The 22,858-nt window shown below is 40.7% G+C and overlaps 1 protein-coding gene across 1 annotated transcript in view; it reads right to left on the bottom strand.

The window, feature by feature from the left end:
• GLIS1 (GLIS family zinc finger 1) overlaps positions 1-22,858 on the bottom strand; it is a 205,284-nt gene that overhangs the window by 106,189 nt on the left and 76,237 nt on the right. Inside the window, exon 2 of the mRNA XM_086462927.1 lies at positions 5,479-5,677. Within this exon, the coding sequence (XP_086319053.1) occupies positions 5,479-5,677 (199 nt within the window). The remainder of the gene's footprint in view (positions 1-5,478; positions 5,678-22,858) is intronic.

A 22,858-nucleotide genomic window follows, 5' to 3' on the forward strand; every position in this document is an offset into this window, starting at 1 on the left:
CTTCCAAGCAGTTAGCAATTGGTCTATGCCTTAAAATAAAACATTTTATGTCAGCTATAAACATTTACTGTGGATGATCCAACTGTGTGTTTTTTCTTAGATCAGCTGGTGCTCCTTATATACCCTTAAAGCATGGGAGGGTTTAACCTATGGCTTCATCATGGAGCCATGTGCCAGACTGAGAAAAGGAAACAGTACATCTGCGCGCAGGAAAGCTGTACCTGAACTAATAAACCCTCCAGAGAGGTGCTCCATGGTTCTTACGCTGACATGTTCCACTTAAATTAATTTTACGCTTTTTTAATGCTAGCACCACAAAAAGTGAAGAAACCCCAGCCATTTGACACCACAGCTAAGACAAATCTGACAGATTTTAAAGCATGGAATGCATATGTATAAGGTATTTTGGACATATACATACATTAAACTGCAAAGCTGCTGCATAAACTGCATTTATTTTATGACTTAGATTATGTTATCACTATTATTTCTGTTAATCCACCACTAACATTAAGATGGGAAGCTGGGATGACTTCTAACACTTCCTTGGTAATAGCTCTCAGAGAATTACCCATTAGAAAAAACAAAACAACAAGAAAAAGCTTCAAAAAGACCTCCTTCCCATGAAATTAAGGTGGTTAAAAAAAATGACACCTGTCTAAGGCACACAACTGCCAACACTGCATTTAATAGTGACAGGTTTCTAAGCTCCAACAGTTTGCAGCCAGTAGGGCTTGATGTAAAAAAACCTTTAAGGTCATAAGAGAAGTGAAATACCCCACCATTCATTGCTACAGAACAATCAGATCTTGCATTTGCTACCAGAAGTTTAAAAAGACTACATTTAAAAATTTTAGAGGTTTCCATAATCCATTAGTTATAATTTTTCCCTTTAGATTTCCACAGTTGGTCTCAGGGTAAACTTAAAGCACCTGGTTTTGCAGATGGTAAGTTAAAAAAAAAAAAAAACAAACCTAAAAAGAACCCCACAAAACAAAACGAAAACAAAACCAACAAACCAAACAGTATTCACACATTATTTTTTAACATTTACAGAACCATATGTCTGTAAAATGTGTGGCATAAGCATATGTAAAAAGCTTTTATTGCACATATTTGGGAAACCCTGCCCTGCCACTTGTAGCTTCATTGCTCAGTAGAAAGTGTGCTGTTTTACACTCATTCTGAGAAAGGTTTTACGGCATCCCGTGCCAGGCACAATATTTCCTATCCCTTAGCTTCTTCTGCACAAGAACTTCTAAATAATTCAGCTTGTATCATAGTTCAGTGGTCCCAAAGCCTCAGGCTAAAGTAAACACAACCCATTTCTTACATCATATAAAGCTAACGCAAGCCTTACGTTTCAGCCTGTGATAATTGGTGTCATATTATTAAGCTTTCTGTATACCTCCTATCTTGCCAGAAATCCATGTAAGCAGTTCAAGCTGCAGTCAGTGCAGTGTACCTGCAGGACGGATACAAACGTCCCTGTCCTGAGAAACATTAGGTTCCAAAACACGCAGCAACATTGATCTGCATTTCCAGCACAAGATCTTACTCAGCGTGAAGACTGTATTGCCATGATGCTGCAGTGCAGAATATTAGACACACAAAACAGGGGAGTTTTGAACAAAAAGGCAAGCTGGAACACCTTATTTTAAAAGCAAATGAGATAAAGACACTGAATTCATGCTCCCTATTGCCACATTCATGTCTTATCCATGCTCTGCCTACATAATGATAAGCACGGGCTGCTTGTGCAGATCAGAAGCAAGTCTTTCCTGGGAGCTACAGGTTCCTCTGTAGCACTGTATATTTTAATACATTATATACCCTGTGTTAGCTAACTGTGCTGGGAGAATCTGGCATTCTTTTAGTTTCCCAGTGTTTTGAGCATTGGGGTACTTAATTGTCAAGGTACTTAATGCAAACTTTCTGTATCCATGGCAGAATTTTGCCATCACTGTTCTAGGGAAAGCCCTGCTCATTCCTCCCAGTCCTGGGGATGGCGGGGCAGAAGGGGTACAGAAACAAAAGTGATAGGAAAGAGAGACAAGGTGTGCGGCACCCAACTTGCTGGGTGGCTCCTCTTATACCCATTGACTATTTGCTACCATAATGGCATCTTACCATTACAGCCAGGGATTAGATTCCAGGCGTGGTACACACTGGCAGCGCTGGCCATAATGATTTCATAATCTCTGGACAGTAGCGAAATATAAATGTGTATGAAACCAACAGCCAAGAGGAGAGTGAGAGGGACAAAGGATAGCAGGACCACGTGAAGAGCACTGTGTGGACACGCGGGTCAGCATGAGCAGCCCTGAGGGGCTTCCAGATTAGAAGGGAGTGGGGTCAGCAGAAGAATATAACCCACAAACCTCAGCATCCATGCACCACGGACAGACAAGTCTGAAGCAAGAGAATTGCTGCTTAAGCACATGAAAGCTCAGTGTAAGGCCTTCAAAGAGTAACAGCAGCCTCTCAGAGGATACTAAAGTAGCATTTCCAAAAAGACTCCCTTACATGGTAACTGGAGCCAGAGCTGGAGGCCAGTAGCACCATGCCAGAAGTACTGCTGTTCCCAACTGCCCTCAAAGGAAAAGACAACTATATCTGAAATCTCCAGATTATTTACAAAACATACTTGCCTTCAATTGCCACTGTACATGTGCACTCAGTGATAACTGACAGTTTTAAGAAGCTGGAGGGGATTGTTCTGCTGCACATCCAGGGACCCTTTGCAACACTATCTGACTACTCTGATGTCTTCCCTGGGTTTTATATGCCAAGCACTGAGCACAGTGTGGGCGGGTTTGCCGTGTCTGATAATGGATTATTTGACAAAAGGCCAACAGTAGCTGTGTGCTGACTCCAGTCATCGTAAAGAAGGTATTAGGACTTTTCCAGTCCCACACACAATGCATTCACAGATAGCACGTAGCAGCAATTATCTTGCACAACTTAAAAGCTATTAACTGAGTGGGGAAAAGGGGTCAGGAAAAAAGAGGGATCGTGATTCTTTGATTGAAGCAGTCATCCCTAGAATACAGCTTCTGAGAGAAAATGATTCAGGGAGAAGCTGAAGGGGATAACAAGTTCCAGCACACTGAGGGGAAAAAAGGACAAAGCCAATCATAACCCCAAATCCCGAGGGAGATTTCAGATTGCTAGGGGAGGTGCTCTCTGGTTTGTTTGAGTTTTCCTTGGACATTCCATATCCTAGAAATGCAGAGTTGTTCAAAGATCAACCCAGAGAGATTGTTTGAATTTGTATCTCCCTTTATTTCTGTGCTGGTCACTAGAGCTGGACAGAACAACCAAATACAGTTTGCCCTGACTTCTGTGTGCTCCAATATCTGTCCATTTCAGCCCTGTTTCTCTCATCTGTTTTCTAATGACAGCTGAAAGCTGGGGAAGCACAGAGCACCCTTAGCTCCCATTGACTTCACTGGAACCTGATGGGCATTCATGTCAGTTACGTTCTCCTGTTTTCAGATCTTCAGGGAAAGAACATGTTTTCTGTTACTTGCTTGTTGAGAACCTTGAGCATCGCAAACACCATGAACAGAAATTGTCCCAACTGCTATCCACCTTCTCTCACATGCCAAGGTTTTGGCTCTGTGCTATGTGTCTCATGAGTAGCATGGTGAAAAAAAAAAAAGTACATTGTGACTATGAGGTCCATAGAGCAGAGCTGGGCATTCGCTTTACCTTGCAAATACTGCGCAGACAAAAGCAGTATTAGCCAGGTGGACATACAAGCAGAGTGTGACCAGTGGGACACACAACAACCCATAAAGGAATGGAAGCATCCTATCAAGATACTCCCCAAACATTTCCAAACTGTTGCTTAGAAGAAGCAGAGCCTGAAGGCTTTAGACCATGCTACAAAGCAAAGGGGAGGGAGTCAGGCCTATCACCTGCTACTTTCTCATGTTATGCAGCAGACAATCCTTTATGTTGTTCTGGGAATCCTCTTCCAAATGGGGGCTGGAAGTGGTTCATATTTCTGAAGGTGGGTACTGTGATGCCCGGTATGCAGGTATCTGTCATTCCCTCATTACAGATTTTACAAAAAGGTTCAAAAAGATCTAAGCAGAGTACTCTCTTCCTCCTTTTGTTTGCTCCTGCCCTAGCTATCTTTGTTTGATAATTATCCTCACCAATAGAATAGAAAATGGTTGATAACTGCCAGTCCCACATTGAGCTGTAAAGAAACTAGGGGGGAGCAGACTTACACCCAGCTACAATGGCATCTACTAATCTTTGTAGTGATAGCAGAGTATTTGGTTATGTGGCATGGATATTATTTGTCCTTTTCAAACAAACAAACAAGCAAAAAGCTCCTTCCACTTGCCATATTGCTGTGCCTCCTCCTCCTGAAAACACAGATGTTCTTATCCCACCAGTAAAAGGAAAAGGGGAAACAAGACATAAATACGTATAATAAAATCAGAAACAGAGTTCCACGATGAAGCTATAGGCCATATTTCCTCTTGCTGTGACTATGGAAATTTGGGCTTGATAGTTCCATGCACAGAGTGCCAATTATTCTAAGTACCTAAGATAAAGACTCCAACTTTTTTGAGGTTTTTCTTTTCTACAGCTCTTCAAAAAGGTCACGATTACTCCGTATTATATCCCCTGCCAAAAAGCAGTGTAATTAAAATAGATGGACAGATTTTAATTTGTAGCAGGCTTCTATTCACAATGGATGTCTGTTTAGGGTACTTGTTTAAAATCTGGTAATGTTAAATTTGTAACAACAACAAAAAAATAATGGAGTTCTGTGTTTTCATATAATTAATTTATAGCAAATGTTTAAATAGATATTCTGTTCATAGCATATCCATCTACAGTGTATATATTAAAACCAGAGACCAGATTTTCACATTACAGCCTTAAAAGCAAATACCAAGGATGTGGCTATATGGGAACACTGAAAATACTTCATTAAAGGAAACACTGTAGAAATAAAAGTGGCATTGCTTCCTGTAGGTTTGACGGTGCCATGCCAAATTGCCATATGGGAGACATTGGTTTGTGAGTAAGTATCATCCCTGTCTTCCAGACTGCAATTTAGAAACAACATGGCATTGAGGTGGAGTGTGGAGGTACGGAGGAGGCAAGTCTGACCTGACTTAAGCCCCTACAAAACTCTCATTGACTTTTCAGCATGCTGGAAGAGCCCCTACAGAGAAGCTGTATTTAAACTTCAATTCAGGGGGCTGCAGCTGCATACACAGTGACTCCTCCTGGCACTGCCTTGGACAGCTGTCTGCACACACATGCACGTCCCTGCAGTGTGAACCTGCAGTGCCATTAAATCAGCATCCAAAGGAGTTTCAAAAATGAAGTAAAAGCCAAAAATACTCTTCCAAATGTAGCACCCACAGGTGCTACTGGGAAATAGTTCCAACAAAGAAGCACTCCAGAAGAGCAAAGTATATAAACCGATAAAATTTGCATTGATACCTTATATCCGAGTGTGTCAAGTTCAGCTGACCAACGTGAAGCAGTCTCTCACAGGACAGTGGGTGGTCTCGCACAAGTGAGTTTCCTGTGTGGATGAACAAACCTTGTCTGCAGACAGGTACTGTGCTGCTTGTCATATCCATGTCCATCACGTTCTTCTTCTCAGAGATCGAATTACAATGATTGTAGCCACCATTCACTGTCAAAAAAAAAAAAAAAATCGTAAGCCTTTGGCTAAGAACCTCTACATCAGCTACTACTTTGTATGCTCATTTTGGGTCTCCTTGCATAATTATAGTAAATGACACGGCAGTGGAAAAGAAAGGTTTCACAAGGAAGCAAAAATTAATTGCAAAAGAATTTGGATCTGTGAACTATGGTTGTTTATTTCTCATTTTAAGTTTTGTGGCTATTTTACACATCATAATCCAACTCAAAAACCCAGTCTGATAGCTTCCTTTCTTTCTGTGTATTTTCACATTAGAGTCTTGTCTGTGTTAGATTTTGAAGAGGGATGTTTCAGAGTCCATCTGAAAACAGTGACATAAGTCATGTTTTTCTTTGCAGACAATTATCTCTGTGACTATGACTTTAGATGGGCGTGTTTCTACTTTACTGTCAGGTCAACAGTGTGAAAAAAAGTAACTAATTTTGTTTCAATGTATACATTTAACTGTATTTTCCAAGTAAGCTATTATTATAAATGCTAATATTAATAATAATACATACTACTCTGGTGAATACTACATTTTACCAGACTTGGAAAAAGAGACCAGAGCTACAGCAATATTTTTCAGAAATATATATATATAACCACAAACGATAATCCACCTAAAAAGAGAGGACAAAGGGGGAAATGAGAATTCAAGATTGCATTGGTCAAACACTAGCAATTCCATTTAATTTAAAGCATATTAGCTGGGTTCACCTCTAGTGAACTAGTCAAATACTCATAGATAAGCATGGTTAAAACTATTTGTAAGAAATTTAGCCTTCAGAGGCTAGCTAAAAAGGTCACAATAGCCATTTACGATCATTTTCACTATGTACATTAATCATGCTTTTATAATACTAGATCTCCCTCTAATCTTTTTTTTTTTTAATGGAAACAAAATGTAATGGTGTCAGATACTAATGGCAAGCATATTTCTGCAGTTTTCATACAGAGCTGAGGAAGTAACTTCTTCACCCTTGTACCCAACGCTCATGGTGATGGGTACTATAGAGCTAGACTGCATTGTAGTTAGTCCTACTATTCTCTACGGAGGCACTGAGTGTCGCACACTGAAAAAGAAAACAAATTCCGCAGTCAAAGCAACAGAAAAGATAAAGCCTGTGCTCGGTTTCATGCAAATTACTGATTCTCACAAGCATCAAGGTTTGCCCTTTACTAAGGTGTTACAAGGCACAATTCATCTCACCATAGTTTTGCTGTCTCTGAGTTTTACTCAGAAAATGCCTACGCTGTTCAGCCATCTCAAAATTGGTGTCTAAGATGGGCTCATGCAACTTCAGGATGTGCTTTCCTCTTCCCCTTGACTTATAGAAGGTGCCTAAAGAAGTAACTTCTGAATAATTGACTTTTAGACAGCTGCAGTTGAGTGAAATGAATCCCTGTGAGTAGCCACAGGACTTACAAACATCCTCATCACAAATAACCCACTTTACACTGCTCTCAGGTCTGGTCCTTCTACGGAGCCCACATTGGGACTGCCACTGACAGAACAACCTCCACCATTTCAACAGTGTAACTTGTGGCATTATCCAGAGCAGGTATATATTGATACAGAATCAGAGAATGGTTTGGAATTGGTCTTGCTCCATCTTTCTTACAAGCCCCCCTTTAAGTACTGGAGGCTGCAATGAGGTCTTCCCAGAGCCTTCTCTTCTCCAGGCTGAACAACCCCAACTCTCTCAGCCTGTCCTCATAGGAGACGTGTTCCAGCCCTCTGACTATTTTCACAGCCCTCCTCTGGACCCGCTCAAACAGGTACAAGTCCTTCTTGTGGTGGGGGCCCTAGAGCTGAACACAGCACTGCAGGTGGAGTCTCACAAGTGTGGAGTAGAGGGGCAGAATCACCTCCCTCGACCTGCTGGTCCCACTTCTTTGATGCAGCTCAGGATGCAATCAGCTTTCTGAGCTGCAAGCACACATTGGCCCCAGCTATATCCAATTTTTCATCCACCAGTATTCCCAAGTCCTTCTCCGCAGGGCTGCTCTCAATCAATTCATCACTCAGCCTGTACAGAGTTTTACATCTGTGTTACATAGGCATTATACTACATAATTAAGCAGATATCACACTATCTAGTTAATTATATTTTCATGATATAAGGGTAAGTAAAATTGTACTCATGAAGTTTTGCAATTGCTGCAGTTTTATTATATCATTTATGAAGTTCAAATCACAGATTGTGCTCATTTTAGACAGTAACTGCTTCAGCACAGCTCCTCAGAGCAAAGGTACCCTTAACATACATGAACCCCCATTTCCTTTTATGGACAGCTGCTAATCCTATAGCAAACACAAGGCAAGTGGGAGAGCCTGAGCTGCTGCAGTCCTCTATAATTACAGCCACTGAATGCTTTGAAAATGATGAGAATCACGTTCAGGGTTTTGGTGAGTATAAATGAGAAGAAACAGGTGACTGGGGAAAACAGAAAAAGTCTCTGGTAACTGGAGAATTTGTGAAAGGGATCACAGCACAAAAGTCCATTCTCCTCCACTGGCTGGGCTCCACAGCCTCCCCATCATGCTCCACGGCACCATTGTAACAGGGAAGACCATGGCAGATGAAGATGTAGTCCAGGCAAGCATCCAGACCCATAGAAAAGAGTGGGTACATGTGACACCCAAATTACAAGTCTCATGAGGCGTTATTGTGACATTTCCAGAATAGAATTCCTTGTTTCCAGTGAAAAGTTTTCAGTGTTTGGCTGATACATTACATTTCTTGATCGTTTATTTATTTGATTTTTACTTTTTAAGAAGTTGGAATGTTTAAAATTGGAAAAACAATACCAGTTTTTTCCTAATGAGCTCCTTCACAATGTGATAAGTCTTAGGAAGTGTAGGCCAGCATTATTTTATATAAACAAAAAGCCCACGTAAGATTTTTAGGAATGATACATGAGATTTTAAAAAGAAACCAATTTGTATTTAAATTATATAAAATGGGCCATTAGCCTTCTTCACAGTAATTAATATGTATGTTCTAGGTATTTCAGATTTATATTCAGCGACCTGAATTCACTGATACCATGATGGTTCTGAATGACTCTGAAGAGACTAAGAAGCTGCACAGAAATGTAGCATCTTCTGGCCCGCACAGGGCACTCAGTTGTATTTGGTGGGTTTGGACCTAAGCATTTAAGATCATTTTGGATGCCTTTCAGTCTATAGTGGGTGTTTGTGACCATTAGCTCTGCCCTGCTTGTAATCATGACAAAAATTATCATTATATCATCCGGAGCCCACAGCTCCATTGAGCTTTATCCTAGTCCTATTCTGGCTTTATCCCATCATAAAACTTAACTCACTTCAGGGGTACTCAGCAAGACTGTATAATCAGACTTGTCGTTGTTAATTTGCATACACGAATCACATTTAAAGGGTATCTAAATACAGAGTTGAACACTGGTAAAATAAGTTCTATACACTTCTAAAGGCCACACCACCAAGAGAAGCTGATAAATCAGTCATACCTACAACACCCAACGCACAGTTCCTCACTTTTTCCATCACCAATGGTACCTGGAAGATGTATCTTCCCTTCAAAACACTGAGGATTCTTTTAAAATGTTCTGGATTTATACTGGACTCGTAATAAAAACATTTCCTTTCTTTCATTCCTCAAATGATACAAGTCTGAAATTCATTAGGGCTTCCTAAATATGCATTTTATCAATTTTATCATATTATCAAAACACAGAAACTCGAAGCTTCCACTCGAAGTTCAGCAATACCAACTGTAGCACACATTGATACCTATTTGTGTGAAGATGGAGATTTCCTAGAATAACATGAACACTATCCCCGCGCTGTCAAAAATTATTATCTTCTCTTGTAGCTGTCAAATCAGAAAATACATTTTCTCCCTGCAAAGGAACAGAAGACTCATGCTAAATCCGTGAAATTATGTGTGTTTCAGTCAATCTACCCTACATTTGCCTTCACAAAGTACCTTACAAAGTTATTAACAAGAGCTAAAAATGTCTTGCACAACAGTGCCTTGAGCAAAGTCACACTCGCATCAAAGCCCTCTGAAATGTGCCCACCACATGGGAGTTGGAACAATGATGAACAAGGAACAACACCAGTGGCTCACGTTTTTTTTCCCCCGCAGCAACTAGAACACAAACTGAGGGATTGTCTCCTAACACAGACAACCAGAGCCTACCTTCAACTGTCCAAGCACATGTGAAAGCAAATTCATTGCCTCTGAAAAAAAGAGAAAAAAGTCTGGTTTACACCAGTGTAACTGAGAACAGAATCTGGCCCTTTGACAACTGGCTGGCTTATACAATATTAATATCACTGGCTGGCATACACAAGATTTAAGCATTTTCCATGTCTGGAACTAGATCTCCTCTTTCACTGGTATCGAGGGGCCTTTAACCTACATACTGTAACTTACCAATAACAGATGAAAAGAGCACATACTCCCTGCCTTATACCAGAGGGTTCACCCTGCTTTCAGTAGAACTATAGCTATTTCATAAATCCATATAAAAAACTAATCCTAATTTACAGAGAGTAAATCTAATAAAAGCAGAATGGTTTCCAGGAGGATCTCATGGAAGTGGAACCCATCAAGGTAACTTTTGTCTTTCTCCTTTTCTGTCCTGCAGTTTTGATTTATATCTTCACTTTTAATTGCTCATGAAGGGAATGGAAGAAGTTGATGCAGTAGCATGCAAAGGCTGCAATCAGGCAATTCCTTCCACATGAGTAATCAAATTAGTTCAATTTTGGATATCTCGCTTCTTTCATTCTGGGGTAACTGACTTCAGTGGAGTTTTTTTCTTGATTTATGCCAGATTAAGTCATGTGAGAACTGGTCCCAATGATTGTGATGGGGCTACGCACCTCAGGAAGGACCACTCACACTGGTCAGGATCTCGCACAGTCAGCCCTACATTTCTTGCTAGAGCTAAATTCTTCTAGAGGAAAAGAGAGCACCTCCTCACACAGAGGGGAACCTGTCTGGGTAACAAGGAGATCAACATTTAAAACAACCTTGCTAAAGGGCAATAACTGTCTCTCTTCCCTGGGGAACATCTTGTTTACCATTCAGGAAGGCTTCACTCTTATTGATAAAATTAGCTATTAAGGCTGTAGATAGATAAGAGCAAGAACTTACCAAAAGGGTAATTATTCAACAATAAACACATGTTGCAGTGCTTTGGAGTTTACCTAATTAAGGCCAATGAACAAATAACTGAAACAATGTATAACTGAAATGACTCACATTCAAAATAGAGATAGATTTGAAATATTTGCCTAACATACTTAGATATCCCCAGAGCATTGTGGGTTTTGTGGCAAAGACCAAACTAGGTCATTTGCTTTTTTTTCTTACTGCTTCATTCTCTTTAATTACTTCTTTTTTTAAAAAAAATTCGCCATTCTTGGTTTTGTTTGGATGTGATGTCCAAAATTTACCACGACAACACTGAGAAATGGAACACTGTTACTGGCAGCTAGATGAGTCACGTGAGATGAGCGAAAGACCAAACCGTACCAGATTTTCTCAAACAAGTGAAAATCATCCACGCTGGAAGAGGCCATCAAAGCCCTCCACTGAGAGAAAATTATTAACTCAAAAGATGCCAATGCAGTAAAGCCATGTATTGTAGGGAAGGTACCGTACGCGTACTCAGCAACCCGTTCCATCTAACTAGGGCTGAATACTCCATTACTGTATGGCTGAAGTGATTGCCACAATTTCTATAGTCAGTAACTTAAAAGCTTCAAGAGAGATGCACAACACTATGCTGCCTGCTTGAAGGCTCTAAGGAATGAACTGAATGCTTCAAAACACACAATCTTCAAAATGATTCATGAACACACAGCATTTTCGACATTTTCAACAACAACAAACTCAACGCTTTCCCAAAGCTTTTTATGCCTGTTACGTCGTTCTCTGTTGTGAATGAGAGGGCTTGTCTTAATTCTACAACACCAAGCCTGAGGGACAGAAAAGTAGCATAAAGGTCAGAAAGTAGATACTATAGTTGTTCTTACACCTTCTGCAAGGCAAGTCCAACTGTGTGATCATGGAGACAGTTTCCTATGCCTTGCGAAAAAATATGATTTCTCTTTTCATTTCAGTGAACCACTATTAGAAAGGATATAAGTTTGGGTCTAAATTTTTCTATTGCGGACACAGCTTAAGAGAAGTAAAAACACTTTGGAAGTAGGCTGGTGTGATTAGCCATGTATGACATTACAGTCTTAAGCAGACCTTCCCCAACTGTAATACTGTTATTTTCACTTCGATCTTCAAGCTCATAACAAGATAACCTAAACATGGACTTCCAGATACTGGTCTGGAGACCCAAAAGAAGAAATGTTCAGATCTTTTATTAGCACCTTCATAGTCATTTGCACCATCTGGTACACAACAAACCTCCAGGCATTTGGGCTTCTCACCACTTGAAAGAGGAAAGTTCTGCACTTAAGAGACCTTTGCAATAATTCTAATTCCATACAAGACTTCCAATAACATCTGATTATGAAAGGCTACCTTTTTTTAAATCACTCAAACATGATGTGGTCCGAGATTGTCCAACTATGACTCTTTATGTAGGTAAATGTATACTCTCACAAAGCTTTGAAAACTCTTATCTTTTTATTACATGATAAGTTCTACCCTGTGTATTTTTGGAAGTTCTCTCTGTGTTCTGATTTCATCTTTGTATGATATCAATACTGTACACTACTAAATTTCTTTCCTGGGATAGAAGGAGGCAAGAAACGCCTTAGAGCTGAATAGCCCCAGAGCAGTGCATTAAGGAGCAGAATTCCTTCCTTGTTCCATGAATTTCTGAGTCTTTTGTGACGTGCAGGTAGCAAATGCAGAATCTGAACATGGCTCTGAGAAAACAACTATACAAATAGCGACTATTAAAAAAAAAAGTTACACAGAAAAGTTACTAAAAATATTCAGATATAATTATGCAGTTATTTAAGCTTATTTGGCAGCCCATGGAATCAAGCATATTGACCTTCAACACAACCATTTGTCACGAACAGCTCCTTTGGTTCATTTAGACTGGCAAAGGAAGGTAACAATTCTTTCTCCAGGGCATCAAGACAGGAGATCTCAGAGTTTCTTTTGTTGCTGTTTGTCCTTACCTGAGGACTGAAGTGGTTAACCATTACAGCACTAAATTTTCACTGCTGCGTTCAAGAGTGTGTATCTCAAAGATGAACAAAGCAGCTCACACCACATTCCAGGTTCACCCTAGATCTCCATATCAGTTACTCTCTGTTCACATTTTAAGGCCTGTTTCATACAGCTGGTGAACACTTGGCTTCACTTTTTTATAATGCTTGTACACTATCAATAAAAACTCAGTAAGTGAGAGCTAAAAGATTCTTCATTACAGAGCAGACCATACTGTACAGTGAGAGTCAGATGAAGACTCAAATTGTCCTACATCTGTGTATCAGAACAGATGTGACAGACTCTGCCTATTTGAAAACGTACACAGGTGATATGAATCTATAAACGATTAGGGTTAAAACCAGCAGCATTCAATGAGATTAGAATAAAAAAAGAAGGATCTTTTTCCTCCAGGTTTTTGTGAACCATCCTATAAAATCCTTTAACAGAAATACTTATCTCTTTACTTTCACATTGATGTATGAGTGAAGACAGAACAGCTAAGAAAACTCTTGTAAACTAAAACAACCCAGCTAGGGAAATAAATTGTGGTGTATCAATCTTAAAAACTTGTGAAAGATAAATATAACCCATCTGTGTCTTTCTAGTAGATTCTGGACCCTAAGTGTTGGCTACATCTTATTTGTTATTCCATGTTCAATTTATTTTCAAAACAAGTTATTTGGATGGCATTTTATTCCTGTTCTGTGGAATTTAATTTTGCAGACTACACACAGCATTTTAAAAGAGTGAATGAGTAGGGTTAGCGTTACCGAATAAAGAAGCATGGTTCATTTTATATCTGTCTAACTTAAAACAATTTGAAAAGCATTTTAGAGATCTGGAAACTTTTCACCTTCGAGCATGTAGATAGATACAGCTCCCATATTTTACTTTTTGATGATATTTTAAAGATAATCTTGGAGTCCAACAGACAGGCGAAGAACGCAGTGACATTACATCTTTCACTGCTAAAACAGCTTGTGATGTTATGTAGTTTAGATTTCCAGCAGAGACCTTCACAACACTTTTGAATTAGCGAGCATGGCCAAACTTCAGGAAAACACATGCCATGTGCTCAGGTTCCAGTGATTTCACAGTCTTAGTTGATTTTCTGAGGCTCTAGACGTACACCAATATAACCATTTTAGGCAACAGCGAATTGATTGCCAGAGAAACAAAATAACTATCTACTATCACAAGGAGTCTTTCACTGCACTCTGGTTTGGAATGCAACTTGACTTCCTATTTGGATCTCAGACCTCTAAATTACGCCCTCAAACAGAGCTGAGAGCAGACCGTTGCCTTCTTCTCTGGCTATCAGGACAAAACCTTTTGCAGCCTGATGAAACATAGGTCTTGTTATTACGTTCATCGTTGCAGAGTCTCCTTGGCTTGGAATCACCTTTTGCCTGTTGCCAGGCAATCTGAAAAATATTGCTCTCAGCACATCTGGCCTTTTTTGTGGTCAGTTATCCTTCCTCACAGTTTGGATTTTAGTAACAGAGGGAAAGACATTAAAATAAATGTTTTAGGAAAATATTAAGCTCAACAAACATTATTTTAATTAAAAGGAAATCCTAAAACCCTCCTAATGGGCACTTGGAGAATATAAGCTCAATGTAATGAAATTTAATGTATTTCGTTTTTAAGACAACCATGTTTGGAATAGGTTTAGTTTTCAGTATTTCTGCTAGATATGATATATCGTTATTGATTCTCCCTTGTCCTGCCAAACACAGGAGAACAGGGGTGTCTCTGTTACCTCATGAGTAAATGTCTTCACAGGAGACGCAAATACAGCCATTGGCCCCGTTGAAACCCTCTCTTCCACTACCATCTTTAACCCTCTCCAACCTGTGCCTCACCTTCCAGTACATGTTCCAGGATGCCAGAGGTGCACAACTGCTGCCGCACTGTATAAAGCTGTCCCTACCAAATCCATTGTTATAGATGCACAATTGTTAACCCCAGATGAAGCTGGTTATACTGTCCAGGTACCAGACAACTGAATTTTTCAATGCAAGCAACATGATTAACTCACACAAGCTGCTGTCAGTCTACCTAGTTTAAACTCCCTGCTCTCACATATGAGACTGATGAACAACCTGTGCTTCCACAGACCTCTACATCATTTAGCGTTATGTACACACTCACGTGCCCTCATTCCCTCTGGCTTGGCTTTTTTGTTGCTCTAAATGGACACCACCAGGATTTTCAGAGCAGCCTGCAGTTAGACAGGGCCTGTAGGTTAAAGGAACTCCAGAGTTCCTTTAACCAGAAGTTTATACGTTTTGTGATGAGGGTACTTGAATTGTTCCTATTGTAAACATGCTTTCATCATGGATTATATGACCCCATTGAGAAGGCAGAATCTTTGCATACATGCATTGTTTAAGAAAATCTATTCCTTTTGTTTTTTTCCTTTAAGCCATTAATTCACTAATAGCCAGAGCACGCCTACTATGAACAGCACAGGGGTTATTGCTTTCCCATTTACTTACTAAACCTTGAACTTTTAAACTCCCAGATCTCCCCTATATTTTACTTAGTCCATTTAGTCTCTCTTTTCCATGGAAGTTCTAGCCAGCAGACCGTGTAAAGACACCGCAGGGGTAGACGCTCTCCCAAATATTTGAAACACAAGGATGTGCAGGGACTGAAAGCTGGGGTTTTGCCATATGGCACCTTGCATGTGTCTTGTGTAAACACGTAGGTCTCTGTCCCCGGAAGGAATTTTACGTCTGCCTGGCTCAGCAGTACACTATATATATTAAAAAGGAAAAACCCCACCCCACCCATACTTGCAACAGAGCACAACAAAAATTATTTCCATTGAGATGTTGAGCTCAAAGATTTAGAAGCCTGGAAGCGTCACCAAGTGAGTAAAAGCCACAGAAGCTAACTGCTACAAAGACAGAATCACTGTAGGGTTATGCAGAAATGGTAAACTTTAATCAACGGGGGAAGCTGGTAACTAAAAAGCATTTTGTTCTTTTCAATGCAACCTAGACATAGGAAAAGGTATGGTGGGATGTGGACGCACAACACCTAGTCTTAAGGACCTAATTCTGATGCATATATTTGGAAACAAGTCTACTCACAGTGAAACGAGACAGAAAATGACTCATAATAGAAATCTAAAGGCATTAGGAGTCTAGAAAGAACTTGTCATGTTTCTATGATGGGAAGGCTCCAACATGTAAAGGGAAGACAACAGAGCGGAGCTAGCAAACCTGCACTGCACGTCAGCTTCCTGCACTGCACATCAGCTTCCTGCACATAGCTCGTCTTCCATCTACTGGCCCTCCAAGAAGTACCAATTAAGCTCCTTTCCTATGAGAGGGTCCATGAGTCTCTCCGCTCTACTGATATCTTCACTCTAAGCTCACTTGTTACAGGAGCTTCTTCCAGACATTTTTTCCTGGATCTTTATATATCAGAGCGATGAAAAACTGCAGTGAAAATGCATTTGATTGCTGAAGACCACACCTTCTCCTAACACAATTTGCATTGGTTTCTCCATTCTCCTATTAAAAGGAGACATCCTCTGTCTAGACTCACTGCAGATCTTACACTTAGCAAGTAACTTACATCCCCTATCAACCTCTTTGTGCTCTTGTGTAAAATTTTTTTACAACAAAAACTCAAATTGCTACCACAAACAGGCAACCATTTCACCTACACAGTCTCCTTGATCATTAAACACTTGATACCTAAAACAGTGATGGCTTCTTTGCAGCTGAGAATTAACACTGCCAGGAAGAAAATTCAAGACAAATAGTTTCCCCAATACATGCTGAAAAGAGCAACAGTCTACCCCTGCTACTTTTCATTTGCTGTTTTCATTGTTTGACATTTCTTTCTGCCAGGATTTTGGCATTATTTCAAGGCTTGATTTGAAATATATTTAACACCAAGTGACTTGCAATGTCATTTTCTATTTTACCAGAATTATGCTTGGGACTAATTCTATTTAAGTAGACTTTACCCTTCTGCACTCACTGACATTGAAGAGGCCTCTTGCAGGCTCTCCACAACAGAGTGCACTTCTTCCTAACTTTACACAAGTCTGAGAATAGCAGTTACCTATAATGGCAGTCTTAGGATTGTAGATATACGCAGTGCCTGTCTTATCACCAATAAGAACAGTCTACTGAAGAACAGTGTCAGACACATGAGTAATTGGTGCAATAAATATGTATATGCCATGCAACATAATAAGAACCCTCCTCTATGACTTAGATATAACTAGTTCAGGTGTCTATCCAAAACAGGGCAGCTTCAGACAACAACTGGGAGGACTGCACATCTCAACAGTACCAATCTCTTCAGAAAGTCAGATTCTGGTGATAAGCTTGCCACCCTCACCATTATCTGTTCTGCTGTGGGGTTTTTTTTAGCAGACTGTCGGGACAAGGTAAGAATGAGGCAGGCTATTGTGGAATCTGGTGTGAAGAGATAAAGACACAGGGAAGAAGAAAAACAAAGAAAGGATGACGCAGAAAGATTAAAGACTACAAGGGCTGCTACAAAAAGGGGAAATGTTCTCACTGAATGGTGCTGGCTTACACGAACACTGAATAAACAACAATTAGAAGTTTAGTTCCTAAACTCTGTGAATCTTCCAGTGATGATAGTGGACAGTTGCTATGGATTAGGGGGTACACGGAGTTAACTCTCTACTTCTATTTAGCATTACTACCTTCTACATCTTTTGTAAACCGAGTCTGCACTTTCCAGCCAAGTCATGAGATTAAGGTATTTCAGTGACTACATGAAGCTGGATATTCCAGTGAAGAAAGAGATACCTAAGTGTCATTGTAATAATGACAAGTCCTTTACTCTGAAACACAGATTATGCAACCACAGAAAAGAGGGCTGAAAGAGTCTTCAGAAGGTGATTTACTCTATCCTGTGTCCCTACAGCATAATCGAATCTCACAAACTTAAGGGGGTGTTTGGCCAATCTGTCCTTTACACCCTCCAGCAATTCCCCAGCATTCCCAACAACCTATTCAGTTGTTTCACTTGACTTAGAAATTTTTTCCTTAATGTCTAACTTAAAGCCCCCTTAGCATGACTTAGTCTGTTACATATTGTCCTATCCAAACTGGACATGGAAGAGAGTCCATTCTTTGGCTCTCCATAGCAACCTTTTGAAGCCTCTCTGAAGGCTGTCTCCACTCAGACTTCTCTTGCCAGTGTTACATAGCCCTCATTATTTCATTTTTTTTCTCATAAATCATGTTTTTCACAGCTCTCTTCTCTCTGTCTCTCTTCTGAACTCTCTTCCGCAGACCTATTTCTATACTTTATGCTACCTTTTCTTTCCTCCACATTTTATACTACCAGATCCTGTTCTTTGCAGATGGTAGCAGTACATGTTTTCTTCACTGTGAGCCAGTAAGGAAGCGGCACAATGGCAGTCAAACCCAGAAGTTAAATCTCATCAGGATTATTTTATCTTTTTTTCTTGGATAAGATACAGAACAACGAGGTTAATGAACCTTTGGTACAACCCAGTTTTCCTGTTGGTTCTTACTGTTGTATTAAACTGCCTTCTGAAAAATGCCTAGAAATCTCAGTATAGAACTTAGCAAATGGATCCATGCAGAGGTAAAGGTTTCCTCCATCAAGGTCCTGTCACCCCATAAATCAACTTAGCAGCACAAAACACTAAACAAAAACTCTCAAGAAAGTGCACATACTTGCACACTGTCCAGATCCCAGTGTTATGGCATTCTCAAAACTCTAATTAGGACTGACTCTTCAGATTTACAGCACTCTTTCTGCAGACCATCCCTGCCATCAAGAATACATGAAGGGCATGAAATCATTCTAACATGCTGATCTAATTGATCCAGTGAAACCGAGAGCAGTTAATCATATTGTCTCCAGGTCCAGTTCTGTTCTTGTCAGGTTGTCAATCAGGAGTCACTGCCACAGCCAGTGAAATAACAGTACTACAAAATTGGAAGGTGCAAGATCATACTTATGAAGCCTTCTAGAACTGAGTATCTAAAGATGCACACTGGAGGGACAAATTCCAACATCTCCATTTTAATAACACCTTCCAGTGCTCAATTAGAGGTACAAATACTGCAGCCAGCAACTCAGTAAATACTGTTGACTAACTGAACTGAGCAGAGAGCCACAGACAGAATGATCTTCTACTCAGATTACATTTGGGGGCCTCAGACTGAGAAAGTCTAGCTTGTTACAACTGTGGGCAGACATCCCACTCCCTTCCTCTTTCCCATCACCTTGGCACACTGCTAACTTGATAATGAGGGATGAGGATTTGTATCTGGAATGTGCATTTTTATGTGAATTTAGTGCTGGAAAAAAATCTCAGGTTAAGAGCTGTGGAGCTGGAAATGTTCCCATAGCAGGTAAAGTGTGGCCAAAAGGTGTGCAAGGTTCCCTAAATGTCAGGACCAAAGAGCCAGAAATGTGCCCTATAAGAACTATTCTAAGCAGGAAACGGAGACCCTACGGTGAAGTGACCAAGTTTGTGAATAGCAGGCATAGCACAGGAATAGACAGCAACTTCCAAAGACCACACAGTTTACAGGCTGAACCCAGAAAGAATGCCAGTGTGCTTGGTGCATTGTATTTCCTGTGGGATATCTGCATCTAGTTTAACCACAAGCTGCTGGATCTAGAGTGTATCTTTTAGAAAGACATCAAATCTCAAAGTGGAATCTTTAAATGATGGAGAATTGCTTCTGTGGCAGTTTGTTCCATGGTTCTCAGCATGAATTTTATATAACTTGAACTTGTATGACTTCAGTTCCTAGGCACTAGGTCTCATTATGCCTTTGAGTGCTAGATTAAAACACAAGATGTACCTGGTATTGTCCCTCTAGATAATTTTAGACTTTGTTCCTACCTTTTCTTCAACGACTAACTGGCTGCCTTAATTTTCTCACGGTATATTATATTCTCCAAATCATGAATTGTTTGTGTGAACCTCAAACACAGACAGTTTTTCAAGGAACCTTGTTAAATTGTCAACACTAGAACAGTACTAGAATCATTAATAACATACAACAGCAATGTTGCTTTGCTACTTCTGCCTGATACGTGCCTAAACACAGCGCTCTGAAAATTTTTTTTTTTAATTATTATTCTGCTATAGCATCAGAAGAGGAACCCTCATTCTGCCAGCAAATTCTTAATGATTTACCTGAGGCTGCCTGGCTGGGTCCCTTAACGCTCTCAGAGTTTGGGGGAAGGGAGAAGGACGGTTATTCTGGTTTTGTGTGTGCGTGACTTCAATACAAGTCTCTGCTAAGAAACAGAATAAAGTCACCAAATTATACTACTGTGCCTCCAAACTTAATGACCCAGAATGAGTTCTGCTGTTGATGGGCCTAACTCAATAGGCACCACTGAAAACAATGGAGTCCCCCAGTGTGCGACCAAAAAAGAAATAACAACTTTTTAAGGAATGTAGCAACTGCAGAAGCTCAGTAACCACTTATGAAACTGAGGGGGGAAAAATCAACCATTTCAATTTTTTGTTTACAGGCAAAAAGGGCTCCAGCAATAGAGTCAGTGAGTGTGAGATTTCTGTTGTTTTAATTAAGCCTTTCTTAGGTTGGTTGCCTTGTTTGGTTTAGCACAAGTTCTACAGAATACATCTAAACCCTATGGCTGGTTTGCAAAAGACAGCAGAGAGGGAGTAACTTAAGCCATTTGGAAAATAAAGGAGCTGGAAGCTGAACATGTCTGTCATCCTAGCCCCATGCTAAGCCATGGCCTTTTAGAGCTAAAATGATTGCCGACAGTACAGCTCACAAAAATTCGTATTTACCTGGCAGAAATCCATGTGATCCTGAGCACACTGACTAAGAAATTAGCTGAGATGAAGGGGGAGGAATGCAACCTCTGGTAGCTCCCAAAAAGAGGAAAACAAGGAATTTTTCCTTCTCATTGCCATAGCCCTTCACTTGCATGGATCCTGGCAGTCAGCAAGAAGGAAAAGATGAGAGCATCACAGATCCGAAACCACTATTGTGATAGGACAGAAGCAAGTACCATGCATTATTTGCACTGTAAATCATTAGCAGTAGTTTTCCAAAAAGCAAAGCAAGGAAAGAAGGGACTAGCAACAGCAAAGCTGGGCCACCTCAGAGCATGCTCTAAGCTGGCATGACTTGAGCAAACAAGTCCTCACACTGCAGCTAACACCTGGGAGGGTTCACACTCCCCAGTAAGAAAGCCTGTCTCCACAGCTAGGCTGGCAAAACTGCCGAAAGCCTGGTTCAAAGATGTCAGGCACTGTGCTGTCGGCCACAGGCGCTTACTCAGTGGATAAGCTTAGAAAGCACTAAATTCTACAGAAACACCTGTACGTGTGCTGCAAGAACTAGTTCTGCATGAGCAAGAGTGCTTCCCAAAGCTCAGGTCTACCCCTGTATGTCAGTGCATTTTCCTCTTCTCAATCAGTGTGGAAAAGTATCTTCTTTCTGTGTAACTGAATCCCAGCCACGTATATATAGCCAATGACTGGTTACACCACACATAATAAAGAGTCACGTTTTGCTAACTGCATAGAAAATAAACAAGCTAAAAAAAAAAACCAATTACTGGTTTTGGTAGGAATCTCCCTTGACCTTCCTTCTGGACTCAGACCCTTGTTGCTCAGACCGCTATGCACTGTAGCCACAGTCAGGCACATGTACTGCCTACTCTGGTTTTGCTTTCCCTTTAATCCGCACTCATAGTTCTTTGCTGCAGAACATCCATCCAGCAGCAACCAGAGCACCAGAATTACTTTGGTCTGCTTGGGATCAACCATGGCCTCTTTGCTCACACCCACCTGACTAAGGTGCAGCCACAGCAAAGGAGCTATCCCCAGCTTTTACTTCTGAGACACTCGTAGTGTTTGACTAAAACACAGAGACATTGCAGAGCTGTGAGGGAACCTTGTGCCCTCCTTCCCCTCAGTGTCGGAGAGGGGACTGTTCTTTGTACATACAGTGAGAATTGTACAGTTCTACAGCAATGCCTTATTATTTATTTATTTATTAATATTGCCAAAGCACGAAGTATTACAATGCCATTGCAGTTTATTCTGCACAGGAATGACCAAAAATATGACTTCTGCCTCAGAAAGTTCACAGCCTAAGAGACTGATGGATACAAACAGCAAAGCACAAAGGAATGATGAGCCAGTACCACTCAGCACAGCAGCAGTGGCCGTGGCACAACTGTAACTTAAGGTTTCTACATCTTTTGGCTGCATCATGGGCCAAACCCAGCATGCCAAACCTCTTGACATGCAGTAGAGACAACTGCAGTGCTGGGCTTACGTTGTGGTAGTAAAGACCAGCAGTTAATGATTGTCAGGAGAGAAACTGGGGAAGGGTGAGACCATGAGAAAAGGCAGCAAGAGAACACACACACACACACATACCACGTTCCACCCCTGCAACCTGTGCTCAGAGCTAAGGGAAGCCCTTGCATTTTCACATCAGTGCTTTTAGTAAGGAAGGAAAACAAGTCCCTCCTAAACACCCTGTCATCTGGTGATCTGTGCCTCACTCTCCTCTCCTACAGACTAAACCAAGCAATGTTTCCGGAAGTGACATGGTAGCCTGCACACCCCTGTGTGGAGGGGCATTGTGGGTCCTTTCTTCCAGGGAAGCAGTAGCTCATCAGTTATTTCAGTCATGATTGGACAGGGACATTTCATATGGAGGAGCAGACATAGAAGGGGCTGGGGGAGGGGGGGTGGAAATAAGGACTTACGCTGACAAGTGGCTGATGGGGATAATGACCCCAGTCAGAGTCCTTGTGTTCTTATAAAACAAACTCGCGACAAACCCCAGCATCTGGTAGTTCAGCTGCGGGTTTCCGCTGTTTATTTTTCTATTCCAGTGCTCTCATCCCTATGCACTGCCTGTGCCTGGCTCTGTTAAGCATTCCAAGTGCTACAGAGCATAGCTGAAAGAATAAAAACCCCAGGCTCAGCATC

This window comes from Leptosomus discolor, chromosome 3 (assembly GCF_034619465.1).
Source record: "Leptosomus discolor isolate bLepDis1 chromosome 3, bLepDis1.hap2, whole genome shotgun sequence".
Lineage (NCBI taxonomy): Eukaryota > Metazoa > Chordata > Aves > Leptosomiformes > Leptosomidae > Leptosomus > Leptosomus discolor.